Source organism: Ambystoma mexicanum, chromosome 3p (genome assembly GCF_040938575.1).
Source record: "Ambystoma mexicanum isolate Mex_15411 chromosome 3p, UKY_AmexF1_1, whole genome shotgun sequence".
Lineage (NCBI taxonomy): Eukaryota > Metazoa > Chordata > Amphibia > Caudata > Ambystomatidae > Ambystoma > Ambystoma mexicanum.
In genome coordinates, this window is record NC_090925.1 from 352,514,013 (window position 1) to 352,538,200 (window position 24,188).

General features: G+C 50.4%; 1 protein-coding gene across 7 annotated transcripts in view; it reads left to right on the forward strand.

Annotated features, from left to right (window-relative positions):
- Positions 1-24,188, forward strand: part of LOC138580440 (targeting protein for Xklp2-A-like) — a 180,921-nt gene that overhangs the window by 123,554 nt on the left and 33,179 nt on the right. For all 7 annotated transcript variants that reach the window (XM_069650984.1, XM_069650985.1, XM_069650988.1 and 4 more), the window contains one exon: positions 22,630-22,813. In XM_069650984.1, the coding sequence (XP_069507085.1) occupies positions 22,630-22,813 (184 nt within the window). The remainder of the gene's footprint in view (positions 1-22,629; positions 22,814-24,188) is intronic.

A 24,188-nucleotide genomic window follows, 5' to 3' on the forward strand; every position in this document is an offset into this window, starting at 1 on the left:
GTGGCTTACTTTGGAGTTGATTGGTCCCACCAACTCAAAGGGAGAAGTCGTCCTTGCAGGGGCTTCTGTCGATACGAAATTTGGAGTTTCAGCACAGCCGCAGGGCTTCACCAGGCAAATCAACGGTCCAGGAGTTGCAGCAGGTGTCCTCTTCAAGTTCTTCGGTTCCTTCGTCCAGTGGTAGACTGCCTTCCAAGCCAAAAGCCTTGCTTTTATTCAGGTCTCTCCCTTCATTCCAGCCTAGCTGTCAGTCACCCTGCAGGGTGGCTGTCCTTGCCAGTCAGCTGGCCAATCGCCACAGAGTGAATTTGGGTCTCCTAGGAGACTAAGCACAGGGAGTTTCGGGCACCTCCCTCACTTCCTGCCTACCCCGGAGACCCTGGTGCCAGAGGCGGCCTTCACTTGTGAATCCCACCAAAGGCAAAGCGAACAATGGTGGGACCAAACCTGGTTTGGCGCGTAGAGTACATCTCAAGAACAACCTTTCATGGACTAACACTCCCCCCCCCCCCCCCCCCCCCCTCATGACTTGGACTTCTTGAAAAACCTCCTTAAGGGAAAATGTACTGGTCAGCCAAGCCATCCATTTGTTTAACTCCAAGAAGCGTCTGGTCACCTCATTGCTCACACCATCGCTCACACATGCAGTTAATACCTGCATGGAGAAAATGTTCTGCCCGGCTCCTTAGGACCTGCTCTACAGACTCCCAGGTTGTCGCTACTATAGCTTTATAGACCTCGCCCAAGGGCCGTGCTGGGTGTATGGGCCCTGAAGACAGTTAAAGGCCTGAGCGCAGCAAGGGCCTTTAACGAGGTATGAGGACTCATACGGCCTTCGGGCGAGGTCAATAAAGCTATTCGAACCCATGCGCACAAAGTTAATTACAAAATATAAAAAATGTATTGCATATTTTGGGGGGCATTGAATATTCCTTGTGGAATATTAAGGTTTTAAAATAACATGAAATAGCATGACAAATATGAAGTAATGCTTATTAGTCATCTATTTTCACTAACGATGTTAAACAACTTTACGACTGACGGTATGCTTTTGGGAAAATACTTTTTATTTTGTACCAAAAGAAACTACTCACACCAGACTGTAAACTGCTGTATATTATGTTGTAAATAACTCTTTGAAACTTACTATATATGTAAACTGTGTATACTACTGTACTCTATGTTGTAAATAACTTTCTTGTATGCTATTGCCTGCTTATGAGCCCCATCTATTTGGGTCCTCACGTGTCCATCTATACTGGTCGCCATTTGAAACCCTTGTAAACCTTGCATAGCCTTTTCTCTTGCTAACAAATGAAAGGGCGGTATTTGTAGGAAAATGTAATTTTTACTTTGGCCACTGGGGGGGGGGGGGGCGAATCACTGATGCACGACTTTCCAAGCTGACGGAAGCCAAGGTCAAATTTGCAGGCTACAATCAAACTGCGAGTTATACCGGTTCTTAGATCCTGCAAATTGTCCAATGGGAAAGGGCTATTCACTCACCCAGGGTTCTAATACACAGGAACGCTGGGGGTACCAATGTCCTCGGAATCCCCTCCCTTGGCAAGCGTATTACCGCCTTCTCCACCAGAATAGCCAACACCAAGCTCTTAGCAAGCCATAGTGACGTTCATTGGGGTCTCGTCCAAGAGAGAGCCTCCAAGAGTTCCCTGAACCCACTCGCACCCGCCTTTTGGCCGTGGTTGCGGAAGGACAAGTCACCAGAGTATTTTTAACAATACCTTGGACTACTAATCTGCAGGGTGTCCTTTCGCAGGGGAGTCCTTTCCCAGGGGACCCATCTCGGACACGACTGGCTCAAATTCAGGCTTTAAACCGGAGATGGAAGCCTCCCTGATCAACAAGCCGGTGAAGGAAGCCAACCTTTTTGGGAAAGCATTGTATTAAGCTCTGGAGACCGCCAAGGAAGAGCACAAGACTTTCAAATCTCAGCCAAGCCCTTCGTCCCTTTCATTAGGGGGTTGGGGGGAGAGGCATACACGCTGCTTCAAGGGGCTCCCTGGGCTCTGCCTCCCAAGTGACTTGGCGGTACAGGTCCCCTCCCAAACCTCCCCAGTCGGGGGGGGCGGCTAACCTCTTTTTCCCACGTGTGGGAAGGGATCACATCAGATCAGTGGGTACTCCAGACAGTCACAATAAGTAAAGCATCAAATGACTCCATCCACCCTGCTATCCTCCAACTGGGAGCAGACGACTCATCAGACCATCTGTGCATCTTGTTGGACAAGGTCCAGGTCCTGCTGGGAAAGGTTGCCATTGAAGTCGTCACTCATCTACAGGTAAAATATATTTATTTGGTAAATTTGCTTGTACCCAAAATATCTAACCATGCGCCCTGTTATAGATCTACGTCCTGCACAGGTATGTCAAATTCAGGATGACCGCTCGTCAGGAATGAATCCCATAGCTGCGGCAGGGGATTACATGACCATATTGGACATGAAAGGGGCCTAATTTCATATTTCAAAGTTTCCAGCGCACAGAGTACCTCCAGGTCAAGATGGAAGACACCCACTATCAGTTCAAGTTTCTCCCCTTTCGGCATTGCCTCAGCCCTCATGGTGTTTACAAAGGTACTAGCGGCTCACCTGCACAGGCAGTCCATCCCAGTGTACTCTTACCTCAACGACTGGCTCATAACCAAAGCCTTGTACAGAACATGCCTGGGAAATGCCCAGAAGACACAACATCCTACATTGAATAGCAGATTTACTATCAACGAGAAGTCAAGTCTGTTCATCGCTTGAACAGTTTCTGGAGGCTTTGATTTGGACAGGAGATGTGCTTGTCTTCCCCCTCAGAGTGGGTTCAAAACATGCTCTTTACAGATCCCTCATTATCTAGCCAGTCACCGGGTAACCATTTGCAAGGCCTTGGGGCCGCTGAGGATGATGGTTTCCTGCATCGTCCTAGTTCCTCACTAGTTTGCGCATGCGCCCCATGCAGCAGTGGCTCTCAAGCCAATGGTCAGGCCAGCGGCCAGTGGAACGATCTATTGGTTGTCATGAAGGTCCTTTGTTCAGTCTCTGCAATGGTGGTCAAGGGAAAACCTTCTGCAGGGGAAAACCCTCACCACCTCCCCACTCTCACCACAAACTCATCTGTCTGGGTGGGAGGGGGGGGCACCTCATTCAGCAGACTGCTTGTGGTCCCCCATCAGTAGCATCCAATCACATCAATCTGTTGAAACTGCTTGCTGTGCTCACCTTCAGGGGAAAACTGCACCATGGCCATGTACTACCCGGAAAGAAACGGGGCGGGCGGGGGCACTCCTCTAGGGCTATCCCAGAACATCTGGAAATGGGCACTCAGACACCTGTTCCTTCTATCGCAAACACAATCTTCTGGTAGACCTGCTCAGCCGCGACTTCGACCTACCCGTAGAGCACGAGTGGCACTTGTAAGAGCACATTCTACTCGATGTATTTGCAGAGTGGGGGTTTCCAGACATCGACCTGACTCAATGCCCAGATTATGTCTCTGGTACCCTTGGAAGCGCTCCAAAGTGACAGTCTATGAATAACATAGTCCAGGAGATTTGCCTATGCTTTCCCCAGTTCCCCATTCTCGACAGAATAGTGCACAAGATGCACCAGGAACCAGTCTGTGATCCTGGTGGCACTCCTGTGGCCCTGGCAGCTGTTCTCCCATCTCATGAGGATGTCGGTCCCTAACCGCCATGCCCGTACAAAATGCTATCGCAAGACCAATGGGGAAAAAGCTGCACCTGTGCACCAGACACTCAACTCAGCAGTTTGGCTCCTGAAGTTTGTTTGGGCACCTCCAACTCTACCAGAGATGTCTGCAGCTGGGGAGCAGGTACAAGTGGGTCTAGGTCACCTGGCCTAAGCCCCACCCACCTTAGCCCTGCCTCGTCCTTCTCTTTACTCTTAGATCAAGGGTTTCTTTCGCCCGGGTGTCTGAAGCGAAGGTCAGACAGAAGGGCAATTTCTGTTTGGACCTGGAGGACCCAGGGCTCAGACAGCAGGTAAGCATGTGTGCTGTTCCCATGGCCCCCTCGTTTCCTGCTTTGGCTTACTCCAGTCTATTCTGCCTTCCTGTCCCTCTTGGCCGTCTCACTCTGAGCCAAGCCGGTACAGAGGACACCGGAGAAGAGCATGCCCTCCTTGAGCCCGAACCGACCCCTCAGGATGCAAAAAAGGGGGTAGGAGGCATCAACTGTACTCTAGAGCACGGATATTCCATCCTCTAACGGGGGGACCAGGCGCCTTCTATTCCCCCCCCCCCTCCCCCTCCCACCCCCCTGTGACATGGGGACAGACACAGCAACGACTGACACGGACGACATGGCGGGGGGTGCATTTCACCGCAGAAAAGGGCCCTCACCCACGGTGAGGTGGGGTAATTCAATGCCACAGGCTCCAGAGCATCAGAGCTCTTCAACTGATGCTTGAAGAGACCAAGAAGGAAGCAGTGCCTCTCCTGGACGATGTTTGGGGCGAGGGCCTAGCTTTGATAAATCCTGCCACGGCCGCAGCCAAGAGGATTGGCTGGAGGAAAAAGTACTGGGTCGCAGCCTTCTCCCGACTCTCTCGGCAACAGCAAGAAAGAAGACTCGGGTGGGGTGCGGAGGGGACTTTCTGCATTTGTTGTGGCTGGCTGAAGGCCACCAACTTCCGTCACAAAGTACATACGAGGGTGCTGGACATGCCCTTCGAGGACAACCTCTTTGAGAAGGCTGTGGGTGAGTCATTGTAGGCCAAGATGTGCCGCTGATGGGAAGTCTGGTAGATCGTCAAAAGGTTTCGGCAGAGGGTCCTTTTCATACCGCCAACCCTCCCGGTCCACGACCCAGGAAGCCTACAGAGGCTGTTCCAAGGCTTTTGGTGGAGGTGGCTGGTGTCTCTAACAAGGCGGCATGCATGGATGTCGGGGCCCCACCCCTGCACACCGGTGGGAGGCCTGCTGGCCGGCTTTGTCAGCGACTGGAAGATCGCCACCGAACGCTGGGTGCTCTCGCCCACAGACACTATAGAGTTCCAGCAAAAGTGGTTGCGGATCCCTCTGGTGGCCCGGCAAGAGCAGGACATCCTTCGGCCACTGCAGGGGGTACGGGCCATGGGGGGGGAGGGGGTTCCAAAGCATGTCTGGAGTCTATTCCAGATACTTCTTGGTAAAGACTGGCGGCCCATTCTAAACCTGCAGCTTCTCAACAAATCCAAGTCCCAGACATTCAGGATGGTCACGTTGCAGCATGTGCTCAGCCAACTAGAAGAAGGGGACTCATGACGTTGCTAGATCTGGAGGACGCATACTTCCTCGTCACCATTCACGAGGTATCGGAAGTTGCTGCGCTTCGTAGTGCAGGTGAAGGCCCGATCAATTCAAGGCCCTCCCCTTTGGATTAAAGTCGGCAAAGTACCTGGCACCAGTGGCGGCCCATCTGTGTCTACAGGGGTACACGTGTACCCATACCTCGACTGGCTCATCCGGAACAAGTCAAGGGAACTGGCTGCAACACATGAGAGGACCGTCCGGCTGCTGACCGTCCTAGGGTTCTCTGTCAACTATCCAGTCCTACTTGATAAAATCTCGGAACACGCTGATCCTGGGGGGTGGGGGGAAGACTCTACATGGTCTCCTGCTTGGTGGCTCCTTTGGAGGAGCAGATGGCCCTGCTGCGCAAGGTGCAATGGCTGTTGATGATGAATAGCGGTGCAGCAGACCAAGTCACTGCTCGGCATGGTGTCATTGTGAATATACCTGATTCGGCTCTGCAGGTTGCAGATGCTTCGCAGACAAGATTGCTCTTTTGCTCTTCACAAAGAGTTAGGTCAAGCGATAAGGTGCCCTGTACCTGGAGACTGTCACCACGGACGCTTCCCTGGAGAGCCCACACCGGACTTCTCAACGCCAGAGGCCTGTGGCTGCCAGAGAGGGATCACCATGTCGTGGAGCCGCTGCAGTGTTTTGGGACCCGTCCCTCAAGGGCAAAGTGGGGAACGTCTTCACGGACAACACCACCACAATTTTCTAAATCGGGAAGCAGGAGGGCACCTTGCCAGGCCAGAGAGGTGCAGGCTTTGTGGCACTGGGGCAGTCATTCGAGAGATGTTCCTTTTGCCATCTCCACTGCTGGTGCAGGTGAGTGCCTCCTGAGCCCTGCCATCGTGTGAAATTGCGGCCAAATCCTGAAGAAATCGTCCGTGTAGGCCCCTTCCCTCGCCAGTATCCCGCTTCCTGATTCCTTCTCCCAGCCCTCCCCTGTGCCCGCCCACCTCCTCTGATTGGCCATTGTGTGTTAGGCCCTCGAGCCTAGCTTCGGCTGCACAGGCCTGCCCCTTCTTTGCCATCTCCACTGCTGGTGCAGGTGAATGCCTCCTGAGCCCTGCCATTGTGTGAAATTGCGGCCAAATCCTGAAGAAATCGTCCGTGTAGGCCCCTTCCCTCGCCAGTATCCCGCTTCCTGATTCCTTCTCCCAGCCCTCCCCTGTGCCCGCCCACCTCCTCTGATTGGCCATTGTGTGTTAGGCCCTCGAGCCTAGCTTCGGCTGCACAGGCCTGCCCCTTCTTTGCCATCTCCACTGCTGGTGCAGGTGAATGCCTCCTGAGCCCTGCCATTGTGTGAAATTGCGGCCAAATCCTGAAGAAATCGTCCGTGTAGGCCCCTTCCCTCGCCAGTATCCCGCTTCCTGATTCCTTCTCCCAGCCCTCCCCTGTGCCCGCCCACCTCCTCTGATTGGCCATTGTGTGTTAGGCCCTCGAGCCTAGCTTCGGCTGCACAGGCCTGCCCCTTCTTTGCCATCTCCACTGCTGGTGCAGGTGAGTGCCTCCTGAGCCCTGCCATTGTGTGAAATTGCGGCCAAATCCTGAAGAAATCGTCCGTGTAGGCCCCTTCCCTCGCCAGTATCCCGCTTCCTGATTCCTTCTCCCAGCCCTCCCCTGTGCCCGCCCACCTCCTCTGATTGGCCATTGTGTTAGGCCCTCGAGCCTACTTTCGGCTGCACAGGCCTGCCCCTTCTTTGCCATCTCCACTGCTGGTGCAGGTGAGTGCCTCCTGAGCCCTGCCATTGTGTGAAATTGCGGCCAAATCCTGAAGAAATCGTCCGTGTAAGCCCCTTCCCTCGCCAGTATCCCGCTTCCTGATTCCTTCTCCCAGCCCTCCCCTGTCCGTGCCCGCTCCCTGCCTCCTGGTCCCTCCAACTCCCACCTCTTGTCCCGCCCCCCCGTGCACCGATTGGTCCCAGCACCATCCTACCTTGGCCATTAACGACCCTCCCAGGGCAGCCCTCTGCCCGAGCAGCCCCCTAGGCTAAGGACCACGAGGCAAAGGACGGCTCCAGATCGTATCTGCAGGTATCCGCAGGAGAAGCAAGAAGCCAACAATAAGTAAGTGTGGCAAGGAAGGGGACAGAAGCAATTACTTCACGCCATACTACCCTACCACTGATATAACAAGGCACCAACAGTGAAAGTCGAATCTAGAATTGCTTTGAAACTGCGCCCAATAGCCTCCCTGAGAAAAGTTGAATCAGATGTGTAAATGATTGCTTTTTGAAGCTGCGCCCAATAGCCTCTCTGAGGAAATTTGAATCAGATGTGTAAATGATTGCTTTTTGAAGCTGCGCCCAATAGCCTCTCTGAGAAAAGTTGAATTAGAAGTGTTCCCAGTTGCATTCAGAAACTGCGCCCAATAGCCTCTCTGAGGAAAGTTGAATCTGATGTGTAAATGATTGCATTTTGAAGTTGCGCCCAATAGCCTCTCTGAGGAAAGTTGAATCTGATGTGTAAATGATTGCATTTTGAAGTTGCGCCCAATAGCCTCTCTGAGGAAAGTTGAATCTGATGTGTAAATGATTGCTTTTTGAAGTTGCGCCCAATAGCCTCTCTGAGAAAAGTTGAATTAGAAGTGTTCCCAGTTGCATTCAGAAACCGCGCCCAATAGCCTCTCTGAGAAAAGTTGAATCTGATGTGTAAATGATTGCTTTTTGAAGCTGCGCCCAATAGCCTCCCTGAGAAAAGTTGAATTAGAAGTGTTCCCAATTGCATTCAGAAACTGCGCCCAATAGCCGCTCTGAGGAAAGTTGAATCTGATGTGTAAATGATTGCATTTTGAAGTTGCGCCCAATAGCCTCTCTGAGAATAGTTGAATCTGATGTGTAAATGATTGCTTTTTGAAGCTGCGCCCAATAGCCTCCCTGAGAAAAGTTGAATTAGAAGTGTTCCCAATTGCATTCAGAAACTGCGCCCAATAGCCGCTCTGAGGAAAGTTGAATCTGATGTGTACATGATTGCATTTAGAAGTTGCGCCCAATAGCCTCTCTGAGAATTGCCGAATTTGGAAGCGTACACGATTGCTTTTAGAAGTTACGCCCAATAGCCTCTCTAAGAAAGTTGAATTAGAAGTGTCATAATTGCACCTAGACATTTTCCCAATTGCATTTGAAGCTGCGCCCAATAACCTCTCTGAGAAAAGTTGAATCTGATGTGCACATGATTGCATTTTGAAGTCGCGCCCAATAGCCTCCCTGGGAAAAGTTGTATTAGAAGTATACACAATTGCATTTAGAAGTTGCGCCCAAATAGCCTGTCTGAAAAAACTCAACTATAAATGTCCTAACTGCATCTACAAGTGCATTTAAGATCTGCGCCCAATAGCCTCTCTGAGAAAGTTGAACTTGGAAGTGTACTTAGAAGTTGCGCCCAATAGCCTGAAAAGCTGAATTTGAAGTAATCCCAATTACATCTAGAAGCTGCTCCCAACAGCTCTCTAAGAAAAGTTGCATTAGAAGTATTCCCAATTGTATCCAGAAAGCACCAAATAAGTCGTCGACCAGTTGAACCCGAAAGTCTCCCAAAAAAGCGTTAATCATCAACCCTTGAACTACAATCAGAACCCTCCTAAATCAACCCAAAGCTCGCACCAATCATGAGTGCAGGCACTCCCCCCACTCCTGCCAGAAACGACTCCCGTGGACCACCTCCATTCCCCGATCCGCCTTCCCTCCCGCCCCCCCTTCCCATATCAGCCCACCGTCGTCCGCAATCCCTGCCACCACCCTCTCCAAACACCAAGCCAGGGGTGCACGATGGCGAGGAACCCACCCTAAGACCACACATCCCATAAACCCCACCGCCGACCTGCCATCAGTGCCCACTATGCCCACTCCCGCCCTCCTTACTATCATATCTAGCACACCCGACCCTCCATTCGCCCAACCCCCTCCTTCCCCCCATACCCCTACCACTTTCACCGGCCGACCGCACCATTTCCCATCCCTAAAAACCGCACGCCTTGCACTAGCAAGAACCGAAGCCGCTTCCCTCTCCCCCTCTGACCCCCTACCCTCTCTCACACACCAGTTACAGCAAAGAAACTAAAGAGGAAACGTTCCTGGTCCCCCTCAACCTCTCAGCTCTCGTCGCCTCCCCTATCTCGACCCTGCACCTCTCTCCCACACTCTCCTCCTTCCCCCGTGGCCTCTCCTTTCCTGAAACCCCTCTCCCTCGATTTCTCCTCGACTGCAACTGAAACTCCCAAACGCCCACTCCCCTTCCTCAAATCCCCCACCCCGAACCCGATCAACCTATCACAAGCAACCACCCAACCACGCCCGAAGCCTAAATACTTCTTTACTCGCCCACTTTTCCCTAGCATCACCAACCTTAACCCCCTCCCTCCAGCCTCTCCGCCCCCCCCACCCACGCACCAAACCCAACCCTGCCTGCAGATGTAAACTGTATCCTTTTTAACGCGCGTTCTGTAGCTAAAAACAGACACTGCATCTTTGACCTCCTCACCTCTGTCAAACCGGACCTAGTTTTCATCACTGAAACCTGGTTCTCTGATGACTTCGGCCCAATCGCTAATGAAGCCTTTCCACCCGACTATTGCCTCATCCCACTGAACCGTCCGTCCAGAGGAGGGGGGATAGCATTCGTCTTCAAATCTCACTTCCGTGCCACAATCATGGACAACCAAACCTCCATTCCATCCTGTGAATCGCTCCTCGTCAAACTATCCCTCTCCCCGTCGCTCTCACACAGCTTCCTAATAATCTACAGGCCTCCTGGCTACGATAGTCATTTCGCAAACAACCTTTGTGACTCCATCGCCTCCCTCCAAATCAATCATCCCAACCTCACCCTCCTTGGAGACTTCAACATATGGCTCGACAACCCCACCAACCCTATGCCCCACGCCCTGTTTGACGGTCTAGATGCAATGAACCTCCAACCCCACATAAACGGCCCGACTCACTTTAAAGGACACACTCTCGATGCCATCTTTAGCTCCAATACCCTGATTCACCTAAAGCCCCCCACCCCTATCATCTGGTCCGATCATTTTATTCTCTCGTTCACCATCCACTCTCCCAGCCCCCTTCCCATACGCACATCTGAGCCTCCGAACCTACGCAAGTGCTGGAAAAAACTAAAAATCACCCCTGACCTAGCCGAGGCACTCCTCCAGTCTCGACCACCTACCTACCGTCCCCACAACCATCTAACGCCTGAAGCCTTTGACTCATGGCTCAATGCATCGCTGACACGACTCACTCCCCTGTGCAAACCATCATCACGCCTTGGCCCTTTTCCCAGATGGTTCACTCCTGAGTTAAAAACCACTAAACGGCATTACAAATACCTCGAACGCAATTGGCGGAAAGAGAAAACCCAAGAGAGCAAGACCACCTTGGCCCGACAATTGTATCAGTACAAGGCCGAAATCCGGAAAGCAAAAAAGCCCACTACAACACCCGAATCCTAAACTCCAAAAACCCAAGCAAAGAACTCCACAAAATCATCTCAGAATTCACCAATCCAACTTGTAACACAACCATCCCGACCCCGTCACAATCACTGTGTGATTCACTCTCCCTCCACTTTTACACCACGGCTATCGAAAGGACTAAAACTCTAAACACCAAATTGGCTCTCCTACAACCAACTGACACTCAGCCGCCCGCACCGGCCAGCCCCTCACCTGCGACCTCAACGCAACCAACGTTCGAATCCTTTAGTCCATTATCACCAGAGCAATTTCTCAAACTTCTATCTGCCCGCAAACCATCTGGATCGCCACTAGACCCTTGCCCAGCTAAAACTCTTAAAGGAATTTTTGCCTCTACCTGCGCAGGGGAGCACGCAAGATCTATCATAAACGACTCCCTCTCCTCCGGTATATTTCCCGAGACATTCAAAATGGTATACGTCAAACCTCTAATAAAAAAATCTTCACTCGACCCTAACGACGTCAAAAACTACCGCCCAATCTCAAACACCAGGTTCCTTGCCAAACTCATTGACCGAACCGTCTACTCCCAACTAAATGCCTTTGTCGAAGCCAATAACCTCCTAGACCCTGCTCAATCAGGTTTCAGATCACGTCACGGAACCGAAACCACCTTAACGTCGATCTGGGATGACCTCAAAATGACAGCAGACGCCGCAGGATGCGCAGCACTAATCCTCCTTGACCTATCCGCTGCCTTTGACACGATCAATCACTCAATCCTCCTAGACCGCCTCCACTCCCTAGGAATCCGTGGAACCGCTCTTAAATGGATAGCCTCCTTCCTCAAAGACAGGCACCAAATAACTACACTCTCCAGCTTTACCACCCAAGCTCGACCAGTCGACACGGGAGTCCCTCAAGGAGCATGTCTATCTGCCCTGCTGTTCAATCTCTACCTGATCACCCTCCCGCCAATAATTCGCTCACACAACATCATATGTTACAACTACGCCGACGACACCCAACTAATCTTAAAATTCCTGAACTCGAAGCCCAACTCCCGACCCGACCTGGCAGCCTGCCTCCTTAACATTGACAGCTGGATGACCCAAAGCCACCTCCTGCTAAACCCCGCCAAAACAGAAATCATGGTGTGCGGCAACTCCGATCTTCTTCCGCACCCTCTTCCCTGGCCACCCGCCATGGGCAACTCACCGACACCCTCCAACACAGTGAAAAATCTTGGTTGCACCCTAGACTCCGGCCTAACACTCTCGCGCCAAGTCAATAATGTCTCAAAGTCCTGCCACTACCACCTTAAAACCCTCAGGCGCATCTTTCCATACCTCTCATTTCCGAACAGAGTCTCTGCCGTCCAATCAATCGTTATATCCAGACTGGACTACGGAAACCCCCTATACCTCGGAATCCATGCCTACCAGCTGAATAAACTCCAAAGAGCACAAAACGCGGCAGCCAAAATGCTGCTTGAGCTAGGTCCAAGAGACCACGTATCCCCAGCCCTCAAGACACTGCACTGGCTTCCAGTAGCCCGTAGGGTGGCTTTCAAAACCTTATGCCTCACCCATCGAGCACTGCATAAAACTGGACCTCAATATCTTCAAGAAAAACTAATACCATATCATCCCTCTCGCACCCTAAGATCAAGCTCAGCCGGCCTCCTAACTATTCCTAAGACAAACTCAATCAGGATAGGCGGAACATCATTCTCAGCCCAAGCTCCAACCCTGTGGAACTCGCTCCCACCCCACATCCGCCTAACTGAGGACTTAACGTCCTTCCGCAAACTACTGAAAACCTGGCTCTTCTCCTAAAACCAACCGGCTTCCAAACTAGCACCATCACACCGACCTATTGAGGGCCCACGAGTGTCGAGGGCCCACGAGTGTCGAGGGCCCACGAGTGTGGAGGGCGGCCGGGTGTGGAGGGCGGCCGGGTGTGGAGGGCGGCCGGGTGTAGTGAGTGAAGACATGTGTGGAGAGAAGACGTGTTGTGGCGAGAGGACGCGTGTAGCGAGAGGACGCGTGTAGCGAGAGGACGTGGGTGGCGAGAGAACGTGTGTGGCGAAACGACATGTGTAGCGAGAGGACGTGTGTGGCGAGGACGGGTGGAGGGCCGACGAATGTGCAGAACGGACGAATCGCTTAACTGCATGAAGTCCATATTATACCTAGAATGCATGGATCCTTTAAAAGATCATACCTCATATCACACCCCACGCTTACTCTCTCCTTACACCACCACCCAACTAGAACACAGAGATACTATGACACCATTCGGTATAACTGTTCTCATATCAACATCTGACGCCGCTCACTCCACATCACTCTATGTAATCACTGCTGGTCTCGCACCCCCAGCCAGGCGTTCTCCTCAGGCCTTACGCTGCCACTCTCGGTCTGGATAATTCCTGCCAGATTCGAACACATACTCCTGACCTCTCAGCCACCACACCTACCGCTATGAAGCAGCTTCCACAGGAAATTTCGCACCAGCTGCACACATACCAGATGCGCACTCGCACCTATTGGACCCTCTCTCCTCCCTCTACTGACTAGAACTTCGGTTCCCAAGGGCGTTCAACCTACCAGCGCCTTCAGACCATACCAATGGTATATAAGGCGCTATATAAGTGCAAAATAACATAACATAACATCCCATTTCACCTGGCAGGAGTCAAGAACACATCGCTAACTCCCACAGCCGGGAACTGCGCTCCTGCCATGAGTGGGAACTTTGACGGGATCGAGTGGACTGCCTCTTCCGCAAATGGGGGCAGACCCCAGATTGATCTGTTTGCGACAGTGAAAGTTTGCTGCCAGCAGGCTCACCAGCCAAGGAGCATGGTGATGCAGTATCATTCCCGTTGGAAGGTCTGTTCCTATAAGTGATGCCTCTCCTGCTGCGAGCTAACAAACTCTGCGGATGCAGGATGATCCTCGTGGCCGAGGCAGATTTACCTGGACCTTCTCAGCCTGTCCACATTACCTCCAGTCAAGCTCCCAGTGGTCGCAGATCTCCACCAGAAGAGGCACAATCCTGCATCATGACCCAGATCGATGAACCTGAAGGCTTGGCTCCTGTAGCCTTAGAGCTAGGGGGGTATGAGTTGCCGGTGGACTGCAGGGAGGTCCTTGCCAGGGCCGGAGCACTGTTGACTCTTAAATGCTTGGGACACCAGTGGAAGCGTTTTGCCACGTGGTGCTGGATGCAGAAGAGCCATCCTCTGAGGGTCACGGCATCGCAGATTCTTCCGTACTTGGCCAAGGCGGGGCTGGTGCATGCCTCTATCAAGGTGCATCTGGCGGCTATCTCCAGGTCAGTCTTTTCTTTCACCCCACTGTCGGAGTTCCTCAAAGGACTGATTAGATCTCCCGCCCTCAAATGGGAACTTAAAGTGGTACTGATGAGGCTCATAAGGGGAGGTGGAGGGGGGGGGGGAATTGGCTGTTCGTGCCTATGCATCAGGTTCCTATCGTGGAAAAACAGCTTTTCTCGTGGCCATCACATCTGCCAGGAGGGTGGTTGCGATCCAGGCCCTATCCTGTAAACAGCCGTATCTGACTTTTCACAAGTAGACGGTGCTGCAGATGCACCCCTCCTTCATGCCAAAGGTTCCGTTAGAATTCCACCCCAATGAGCCTTTGGTGTTGCCTGTGTTCTTCCCGAAACCTTTGTCGCTGGCTGAAAGGACTTTGCACTCGCTGGATGTGGCTCGTGCTCTGAAGTTCGTGGCACGCACAAAGAGTTTCCGGAAGACGTCTCAACTATTTGAACTTTGGTCCTGTGAACCATGGGAATGCCTGGTCTAATGCTTCCATCTCCAGGTGGCTCTCGGACACATCGGTTGGCAAAACGACTGCTGCCCTGCCGTCTGTACCCCATTCCACCAGAGCGATTGCTGCAACGATGGCGTTCCTGTCTGGTGTGCCCCTGCTGGACATCTGCAGGGCTGCTACGTGGAGGTCTACAAGCACCTTTGTAAGATTCTACTTCATAGACAGGGATTCCAGGGTTGGCCAAGTAGTGCTACACAACCAGTTTGCTTGAAGGGGAGCCTGTTCCTGAGCTAAGTCATTTCTTTTGAGCATTGCCACCTCCTGTATTTGTGTATGTTTTACTGCTATGTATTCGGTATTCATATTAATGTTAAAGGACGTTTGTACCGCGCACTATCCCCACCGAGTGGTCCCCTGGCACTCTGGCGGTTCTGAAAAAGGTGGGGGGAGGATGAGTTGGTGGGACGAAGCGTGAAAAGTGCAAGAGAGCAGTGATGTGCTGTTGGCAGCCTCAGCCCGGTGGGTCCGTTGGCTGGGCCTGGGGTGTTTGCGGCCGGTATACGTCGTGCACGACGTGTGTTGTTTCTTTGTTGCAGTGTATTGAAATTTGTGCGGTTTGGTTGTGTTTAGTTTGGCGTTTGAGAGGTGTATGCAGAAAGGGAAATTGTTAGTAGGGTTGGTTAGTTTGCGTTTCTATCCTGAGTTGGTGCTCGGTTTGCGTGGTCTCCCCTGATGCAGCTCTATCCAGATCTGGGTCCGACTGGCATATAAGGTTCCTTACTCTTCAGGCCCCCACTTCTAACATGCCTTCTGTGCTCCCCTTATTCTCCTTTAATACTCCTGTGGGAAGTGCATCTGCTAATGTCAACCTCTTAGGTAGTATAGTGATTGTCAACATCTCGTCAATTCCATACCACTTTGGTACCTGGCGGTAACTAAGGGCAGGCAAGGTGTTGGTGGGATTGTCTGGTGTAGTTGACTCGGTCTCCGTGCGTGCCGTCTGTGTTTCAGTCTGTCTGGTGTCACTGTCCAGGTGTCGTGTGAGTTACCCTCTCGGTCAGGGATGTCTGTCTCCTTTCCGGTTTAGTCACCCTTTTTTGGTTTTGGTTTCCAGATTTAGTCTGGTGTTGAAGAGCCAGGTTTTTAATGATTTCCCGAATTTTAGGTGATCCTCAGTGTTTATTTCTTTTGGGATGTTCCAGGTTTTTTGTGGCTAAGTGGTAGAAGGAGGTGCCTCCAAGTTTTTTTCTTAAGGTATGGTTGAAGTTAAATGTTAAAGGTATTTGTACCGCGCACCGTCACCAACGGAATCTGTCCCCAGGCGCTCTGGTGGATCTGTAAACAATAAGGTGGGATGGGTTAGTAAGGTGAAGAGGGAGTAGGATAGTGATGAGTGGTGTTCTGTTGGCAGCTTCAGCTCGGTATACACCAGATACTGAGCTTTGGTGCAGGTATTGGATCGGTGTCAGTCCGCGTGTGCGAGTGAGATAAGTATGCAGGGTTTGAGCTTATTTTGGTTAGTGGGTTGCCTGACCTTTAGCATGCTAATATTCGCAGTTTTCTAAGTGTGGTACTTGTTGGCCTTTCACAGTCCTATCTAGGTGCGGCGCAAGCCAATGTCCAGTTCTATCTAGGTGTGGGCATGCTAGCATTCACATCTTGTCTAGGAGCAGCGCAGGCTGGTGTTCAGTTCTAAGTGTGGCACAGGCTAACAATCGAGTTTCATCTAGGCGCGGGCATGCTATCCTTCAATCAAAAGCCTATCTAGATGTGATGCAGGCTAATGTTCCCATTCTATCCAGGCATGGACATACCAACATTTACAGTTCTATCCAAGTGTGGACATGCTAGCATTCACAGTTCTATCCAGACTTGATGCAGTCTAATGTTCACAATTCTATATAGATGCTACGCAGACTAGTGTACACAATTCTAGCTAAGTGTAGACATGCTAATATTTACAATTCTATCTAGATGTGACGCAGGCTAGTGTTCCCAGGCGGATTTCGTTGCTTGATCGGAGGGGTCTCGTTGGCTTGTAGACTGTTATTTTCTTTTGTAGGAATTCTGCTTCTTGTCCGATGACTGCCCTGTGTGTTATGCACATTGTTTTGAAGGTGATGCAATGTTTTACTGGGAGCCAGTGTAGTGTTTTTAGCGCTGGAGTGATGTGTTCTCTTCTGGATAGTTTGAGTAGTCTTGCTGCTGCGTTTTGGGTCCATTGCAGTTTCTTCAAGAGGTATTCTGGTATTCCGAGGTAGAGGCTGTTTGCGTAGTCGATTTTTGACATGATTAGGGCAACAATAGTGAGTGTTTTGTGCGTGAAGGAGAGGAAAGGTAGAATTCTTCTCGCTGTGTGGAGGAGGAAATGGCATCTCTTCACTGTTGCATTTATTTGCGGTTCCAGGGTTAGGGTGTTGTCCATTAGGACTCCCAGATTTACTACCTTCGCTGGTGTTGATGCGTTTCCCATTTCCGTGGGCCGTGGGATGGTAGTTTCGTTCTCATGGTCTTTGGATATGATAATGATTTCTGTTTTTCCTGGGTTGATTTTCAGGTTGTTGGCATCCATCCAGTTGAAAACTTCTTTTAGACAGTCGGTTAGGGTTGAGTGGTCAGCATCGGTGTCTTTGATTTTGTAGATCTGAGTGTCATTTGCGTAATTGTAACATGTAATGTTGTATTTTTTGAAGATTCTGATGACCGGAGTCTGATGGAGGTTGAAATAGTGGAGATGGTGAGGATCCTTGTGGGACTCCGCAGTCGTTAACTCGTGGGGTTGATTTAAAAGGTTTTATCCATACCGCTTCTGTCTGCTAGGAATGATTTGGTCCAGCGTAGTGCTGTCTGTTATGCCTATGTCTTCTAGTCTTTTGGTCAGGGTGTCGTGGTTAACTGTGTCAAAGGCTGCGGAGAGGTCGAGCAGAATAAGGGCTGAGGTAGTGTTTGAGTCTGCGTTGGTTTTGAGATCGTCCCAGATGGATAGTAATGCGATTTCCGTTCCTCTTGCTGGTCTGAAACCGATTTTGAGCTTGGTCCAGCAGGTGGTGTTCTTCTACGTGTTCTTGGGTTAGTTTATATACGTAGGTTTCTAGAAGTTTTGCTGGGTAGGGATGTTAGAGATCGGCCTGTAGTTGGAAAGGTCATCTACGTCACCACTTGTGTTTTTCAAGAGTGGCCAGATGTATGCTGATTTGAAGATCTTTGGTACAGTCCCTGTTGATGGTGAAAGATTTAGAAGGTTTCTGTAGAGTTCTGCTGGTGATCCTTGCGCAAGGATTGATTTGTATATGTCTGGGGGACAGGGGTCCATGGGTGATCCCGCTTTCTTGCTTTGTTTTACCAGAATTGCGAATGCCTCTGCTAATATTTCAGGGAAGCTTTGGAGTTTGTGCAGAGGGGACAGCGGGAGGGTTCACATGTGAATCCATGCCAGACCCCATGCTGGAGAAGGAGGAAGTTACTTACCTGTAACTATTGTTCTCCAGCATGGGTCTGGCATGGATTCACATGTACACCCTCCCGCTGTCCCCCTCTGCTGCTCTTCTTGGTCATACTGCCACTTTATGTGCTTATCAAATCTGAAGATGGCTGCCAGAGTAGGGGCTTGGGAGAGGGCAGCCATTGGCTGGGGGCAGTATGACCCTGGGCTCAGTAATTGGGTTCGAGGAGAAATAGCTTGATTATTTTTTTTATTTTACAAAAGATTCCCGGCCTGACTGGGAATATTCATGAGCATGTGAATCCATGCCAGACCCATGCTGGAGAGCAATAGTTAAAGGTAAATAACTTGTTCATTCCCCAATCTCTGTCCACAGTGAACCTAACAGTTGGTGGGGTGCCTTCAGTGAGGAAGTCTGACACCATCGAAGCACAGATGCTATTCCAAGGACAAGGCTACGGAGGAGATGCCCATGGGGGGTAAAGGGGGAGGTTGTGGGGGGGGCGGGGGGAGAGGGTGGTCCACCAAAGCCTCATCGACTAAAACAATCATCTGCCAGGACCACAACTTTGGACGGCGACTTCTTAGTCTTCCAAGGCTTCTTTCTCAACCTCAGCCCCGTCGACTACCTCATCGGCTATTGTCTGTACCACCACCACCACCATCATCATTAATTTGAAGGGCCCGGCAACTACCATGTCTACGGTCCCAACAATGGCCAACCATGACTGCTGCAGGAATTCCACCCATGGGGAGATTCCCATCATTCCCAAAGGATTCGGGTAGGTTTCGGGAGCTGCTGCCTCAAAAGGACTTCCTGCCTAGGCCCATGAGGATGCCCCTTCTGGTGCTGGTGGTGTCTCTGAAGAAATCCTCCCCACACCTTTATACCAGTTCTGATGACCAGTTGCCTGAGGACTACTACGTGGACCACGAAGGGGGTCCTCTGGCCTGTGTCCCAGGAGGGATCTGCATATGAGGAGCCTGATCATCCATTTCGTTCAGTCTGGATCCCTTTTAAGCAGCTCCATTTGCACCCCAGCCAGCGCCCAGGGACACGTCGCTGGACATGCTTGCTACCCTTCATACCTTGGTGTCTGAGATCCAACAGAGGCTGCCTGCTACCCTGGTGCCAGGCCCATAGCCCACAGAGGAGTCCTCCCAGGGTTAAGCGTCTGCCTAGCTCTGATAGGCCAAAACACCCGACCAGTTCTTCTGGGCCTCAGTGCCCACCATCGCTGCCCTGTAGGGCCTTAACACCTGTGGAGGAGGAGCCACCACGCAGGACAGAAACTAATGGGGGAAATTACTGTTCATTTTTTTTTTTTTAAAATGAATAAATTCAGGGAGACCCCACCCCCCCTGCGCTCTCACCATAAATATTAACCTTAATCCACCCCACATTTTTTAAATGTGCCACAAATTCGAAATCATTCAAAAAACTATTCCCGATATCATAGCCGCTCATAGACTAGTATGAAGATCATGTCCTGGCGGATGGTGGGTCCTTTTTGGCACTGATTGGGGCATCTCCGCCGGAAGAGATTATTTCCACGCCATGATATCCAGAGCGTCTGAACTCTTCAGTCTGGTACCGGAGCTGGTACCGCAGGCGTTTCTCTGCCAACGGCGTGAGTCCTCAAGGAAGACTTGTCTGTCCCGTTGCTGGATGACATCTGGGAGGAAGGTTTGGCCTTGATGACGCAAAGTACCACATCCTCCAAGAGGGATCGATTGGAGGAGTACAGGGTCTCTGACTCCCAGGTTCCTGAGGTATCAGCCTTTGCTGGACTGTCGGCCACTGCCAGTATACTATCCTCCAATCCATTGTCCATGGTGCCCCTGAATCAAGAGGGAAAAGCTCCGTGCTATGTTGGTGTTAAAGGATATTTGTACTGCGCACTATCACCACCGAGTGGTCCCCTGGCGGCTCTGAAAAGGGGAGGGGGTGAGTTAGTGGGAATAAGCTAGAAAAGGGCAAGAGAGCAGTGATGTGCTGTTGGCAGCCTTGGCCCGGTGGGTCTGTTGGCTGGGGTTGGTGTTTTACCGTCGGTAGTCGTCGTGTGCTGTTGTGCGAGTCTGTGTGGTTTGTTTTGTTATTGCAGTGAAGTTTGTGCGGATTGTTGTGTTGTACGATTGTGGTTGTTTGGTTAGAGTTTGAGAGGTGTATGCAGAGGGGAGAAATTGTTAGTAGATTGGGTAATTGGCATTGCTGTACTTGCAATTATGTCTTGTGTGATGCTTGCTATCCTTCACTATTCCACCGGAGTGTGGCACATGCTAACATTCATAATCTTATCTAGATGCAACACAGGCTGAAGTTAAGAATTCCATCTAAGTGTGGCAATAGTTACATTGTCAGCTATGTCAGTAAGTAATGCAAGGCAACATTTACAGTCTATCCAAAAATAGATTTAGGTTGGTGGTCACCAATCTCTCGAAGTATGCACGATGTAGGTCTAAAGTAGTCTACGTTATGGTAGAGTGGCATGGGCTTTCTGGAGTAGAGTAATTGCTCTACACCCCACCCATGCCACACTTAGTTTTTGTTGTCTGTTCGCTTCAATGGCTTCCCCTGCGGACACCTGCGGACACGTCTTGGAGCAGCTTCAGTTGGAGCTGCCCTTTGACTCTGGCCCCTTAGCCGCAGAGGGCTGCCCGGGTTGGGTCCAGGATAAGGAACATGGGGACGGGGCAGGAGGTGGGACTGGGAGAAGGAGGCTCAAGCGGCAATCGTGGACCACGAGGCTCGCACTGGGCGAAATTGTAAAAAGAAAGTATGCACAAACCTGGACCTGGGGCACGCACTAATGCTTACCTGAGGCCAGGGGTCTAAAAATGGGTGAACACATAATTGACACGGCGGCTTTCACCAGCCAGGCTGCCAATGCCCTAGACCTCGTCTCCTACAACAGGTAGCGTTGGTATAAGCTTGGGCCGATATATTGGATTTCCTGCTAGACAATGAGGCCTAAGCTCTGACCCTGTTTCAGAAGGGCGAGGTGACCTTGGACTATGCCATCAGTGGCATTGCACCTTGCAGATTCTGGGTTCGCCCAGAGGGGCCATGATGTGGCCCTTCAATGCCTAGGTTGGATGAAGGCCACGGACTTGTGGGCAGATGTACAGTTAAAGGTGGTGGACATGCCTTTTGATTGAGAATTTGTTTGGCAAGGCCGTGGACGAGACGCTCCAATCAATTAAGACCGGCACTGTGCATTCTTTTGGGACACTGCGGCAGAGATCATCCTTTTTGTTCCTCAAGAGGGAAGTTGGGCAGGTCCTTCAACGGCTAATCTTTGCCCCTCCCTCCACTATAGTCAGCCCTCCCACTCTACCACCACCACCTAGGAAGCCTACAGTAGCCGCTCGCAGCAGAGGATCCTGTTGTCGTCGCCAGGATGCAAACTCCCAAGCAGGCCTGAACTGGCCGTGGACCTGGATCCCACTTTCGCACACCAGTGTGGGAGGCTGGCTATCTAACTTTGCTGACCAGAGGAAGACCATCACTATGGACAAATGGGTGCTGGACGTTATTCATCAAGGGCACGCATTGGAATTCAAACACGGGTACCTTCGCATTCCTTCTGTGGCACGTCAAGAACTGCACATGGTTCAGCTGCTATAGGAGGCTCAGTCCATGTTGAGGAATGATGGAGCCACTCTCAACGGCTCAGAGTGCACGCTAGATGCTCCCCGGTATGGACAAATTCTGCAGGATTATGGAGTTTACCACTGGGTACAGGGAATATATTGGGGAAATAATTCATGCTCCTAAAAGGCCTCTTACTGTGTGTCCCAAATACAACTACAAATGTGTTTAACTTTGACTCTGTTGTATAGTATATATGTTCCAATAACTGTGTATTCTCCTTGTCTATTGGGACTACCTGTACCTCATCACAAGCCACCGCCCACTTGAGTGAGGCCCGATTTATCTGCCATAAATAAACCAAAGGAGTTTGATGCAACCTTTTGCTGAAACCCATTCCATTGGGAAAGAATTTCATACTCGTTACCGAGGGTTCTAGGAAAATATTCTTCAGTCACCAATCCAGGTTGCCAGCGTCAATGTATGCATTGAACAATGGATAACTGAGTGCTCTTCAGGTAAAGCCAGATCTCTTTTGCTAATGATTATGTGAAATGTGTTAAAATGTCAGTTGGTACCTAACAGATTACCACAGCAAAGCTACAAAATGGCCCCAGATGAAAAAGGTTTAACCCCAACTAATCGGTATTCACACTAGTATGAATTTAGCAATACCAATCCCATACAGAACACTTGAGATTTTACATATGACCACGCTTTCCAGCATTATAGACTGCATTTTTAGGGTGGTTTTGCTAGAAAAATGCAGTCTTAAAAATTGAAGGCAGGTTAGGCAAGGTAACTGATAACCAAACTGCCTGTAGTGCACTGATCTATAAATACTATGTAAATGGTGCAAAAGCTTAGATGGGAACTTTTGATAAAATGGCCTTTACCTACTTTTTGTATATTGCAAGTTTGGGCCATTTTCCACTCCTACAGTGGATAGGTTATCTGTGGAGGATGCCAGAGACTGGGTCCCAGTGGCTGCTTTTCCTGTTACATTATTGTGCATTTGTGCAGGAGGGCATTTCAGTTGATACTATTTGTATGGTTCTTTATATTTTTACAGGCTCGTATACCCAAAGGTGGCCACACTGTTCCCAAGCCCTTCAATCTATCCCAGAGCAACAAGCGGAAATTGGACGAAGAAGTAGCAGAACCATGCAAATTTGTGTCAACTGCTCAGCAAGTTGAGGCTTTCCACAAGAATACGCCTTCCCGCTATCATCTCCGGAGTCGGCAACAAAATGAGGGTGGGTTTATGCCAGTTAAATATCGAGACAATATAGTTACTGCAGTTTTTCTATTATTGGCCTGAAATTCTGCACAATTCAAAGGATGTTGGAACATTGTGATCACTTCCCTGATATTAAGCATGCTTTGTTTGCTTCACTGTTTTCTTTGTGCCCGTCCCATCATTGAAGGTGCTTTCACCCTCTTCCCTCCCTCAATTCGTATATGATGACCCTTAGTTCTTTGGTGATTGTTAGGCAAAGTTTGAATGTAGTACCCTCTGGGAACAGTACGAACTATGATTACAGGTATAGGCAACGCAACCTTTGGTATAAGCTTGTACTACAGTTTTGGTAGCGTGTTAAGCAGCCAGGCTTATCTCAAGAGGTGAAATCTGAGCTGTACTAGAGTTGCACAAAGATTCACAGTTGAAGGTATTCAAATAAACTCTTACACTCTAGGTTTCTTGCATAAACATCAGTTATAAAGCCTTCTTCAGAAGGGAGCAATAGAATTGTAACTAATCTACTTCAATGCTGTACACTTCTGAATCAGACAAGGGCCTTTTGGGATGGCCCACAGACCCAACCTACACCCACAGGTGACTTCAGTAACAAGGGTGCTGGGGACAGTAATACCTTACTGCTGGCATTGAGAATACTCTTTAAAAGTTGGTAAAAGGCAAAGGTTATTGGAACACGAGGCCACAAACATTCTTAAGCAGTGCAGATACTTTTAGAGTTAACTAGAAGAGCCATCAATTCAATAGGCTAAGCCAAAGTCAATTGGCAAAAGTTATGGATAGGATAAAGCACTTCTGGTAAGTGATGGAAAAGTCTTGGCACAAGTTCTTAGTAGAAAAGAACAAATGTAGGGCCACAAGCTGATTAGACTCGTGAGTTGTTGAAGTTACAAGCACTTCTACAGTAGGAGGTAAGTTCTCTAAGACTTGTTTTACAGTACCTTGGCAAAGGAAAAAGATGCAAATGGTGACTTCTATTCTTGTGCAGCACTGCAGCTCTCGCTGTTCCTGGGCCTCAGTCGTGGGGACAGAAGGATGGATGTCTGGGGACTCCAGCACTGCACTGCACCAGTACTATCAAAACTGGCAACCGGCAAACTTTACTTTCAGTGGCCGTGTCGCGTTTCAGCTCCTTGCGGTACAGCAAATAGCAATGAGCGCGGTTCCTGGCTGTCAAGGTGGACTGGCCTTACTTCTGGTGTCCTGCACTCTGCTGAGAGGGCTCAGGCTTGGTCAGTCCTGCTTCGTGGGAGTCCGGAGGATCTTCCAAAAGCTTTAGGCCAGCTTAAAAGTAATGCACACAATCTAGTGTCCTTCTCCCTGACTATACGGTTCCTGCAGCAACTGAGGAAATTCAACCAGCTCCAACGTGG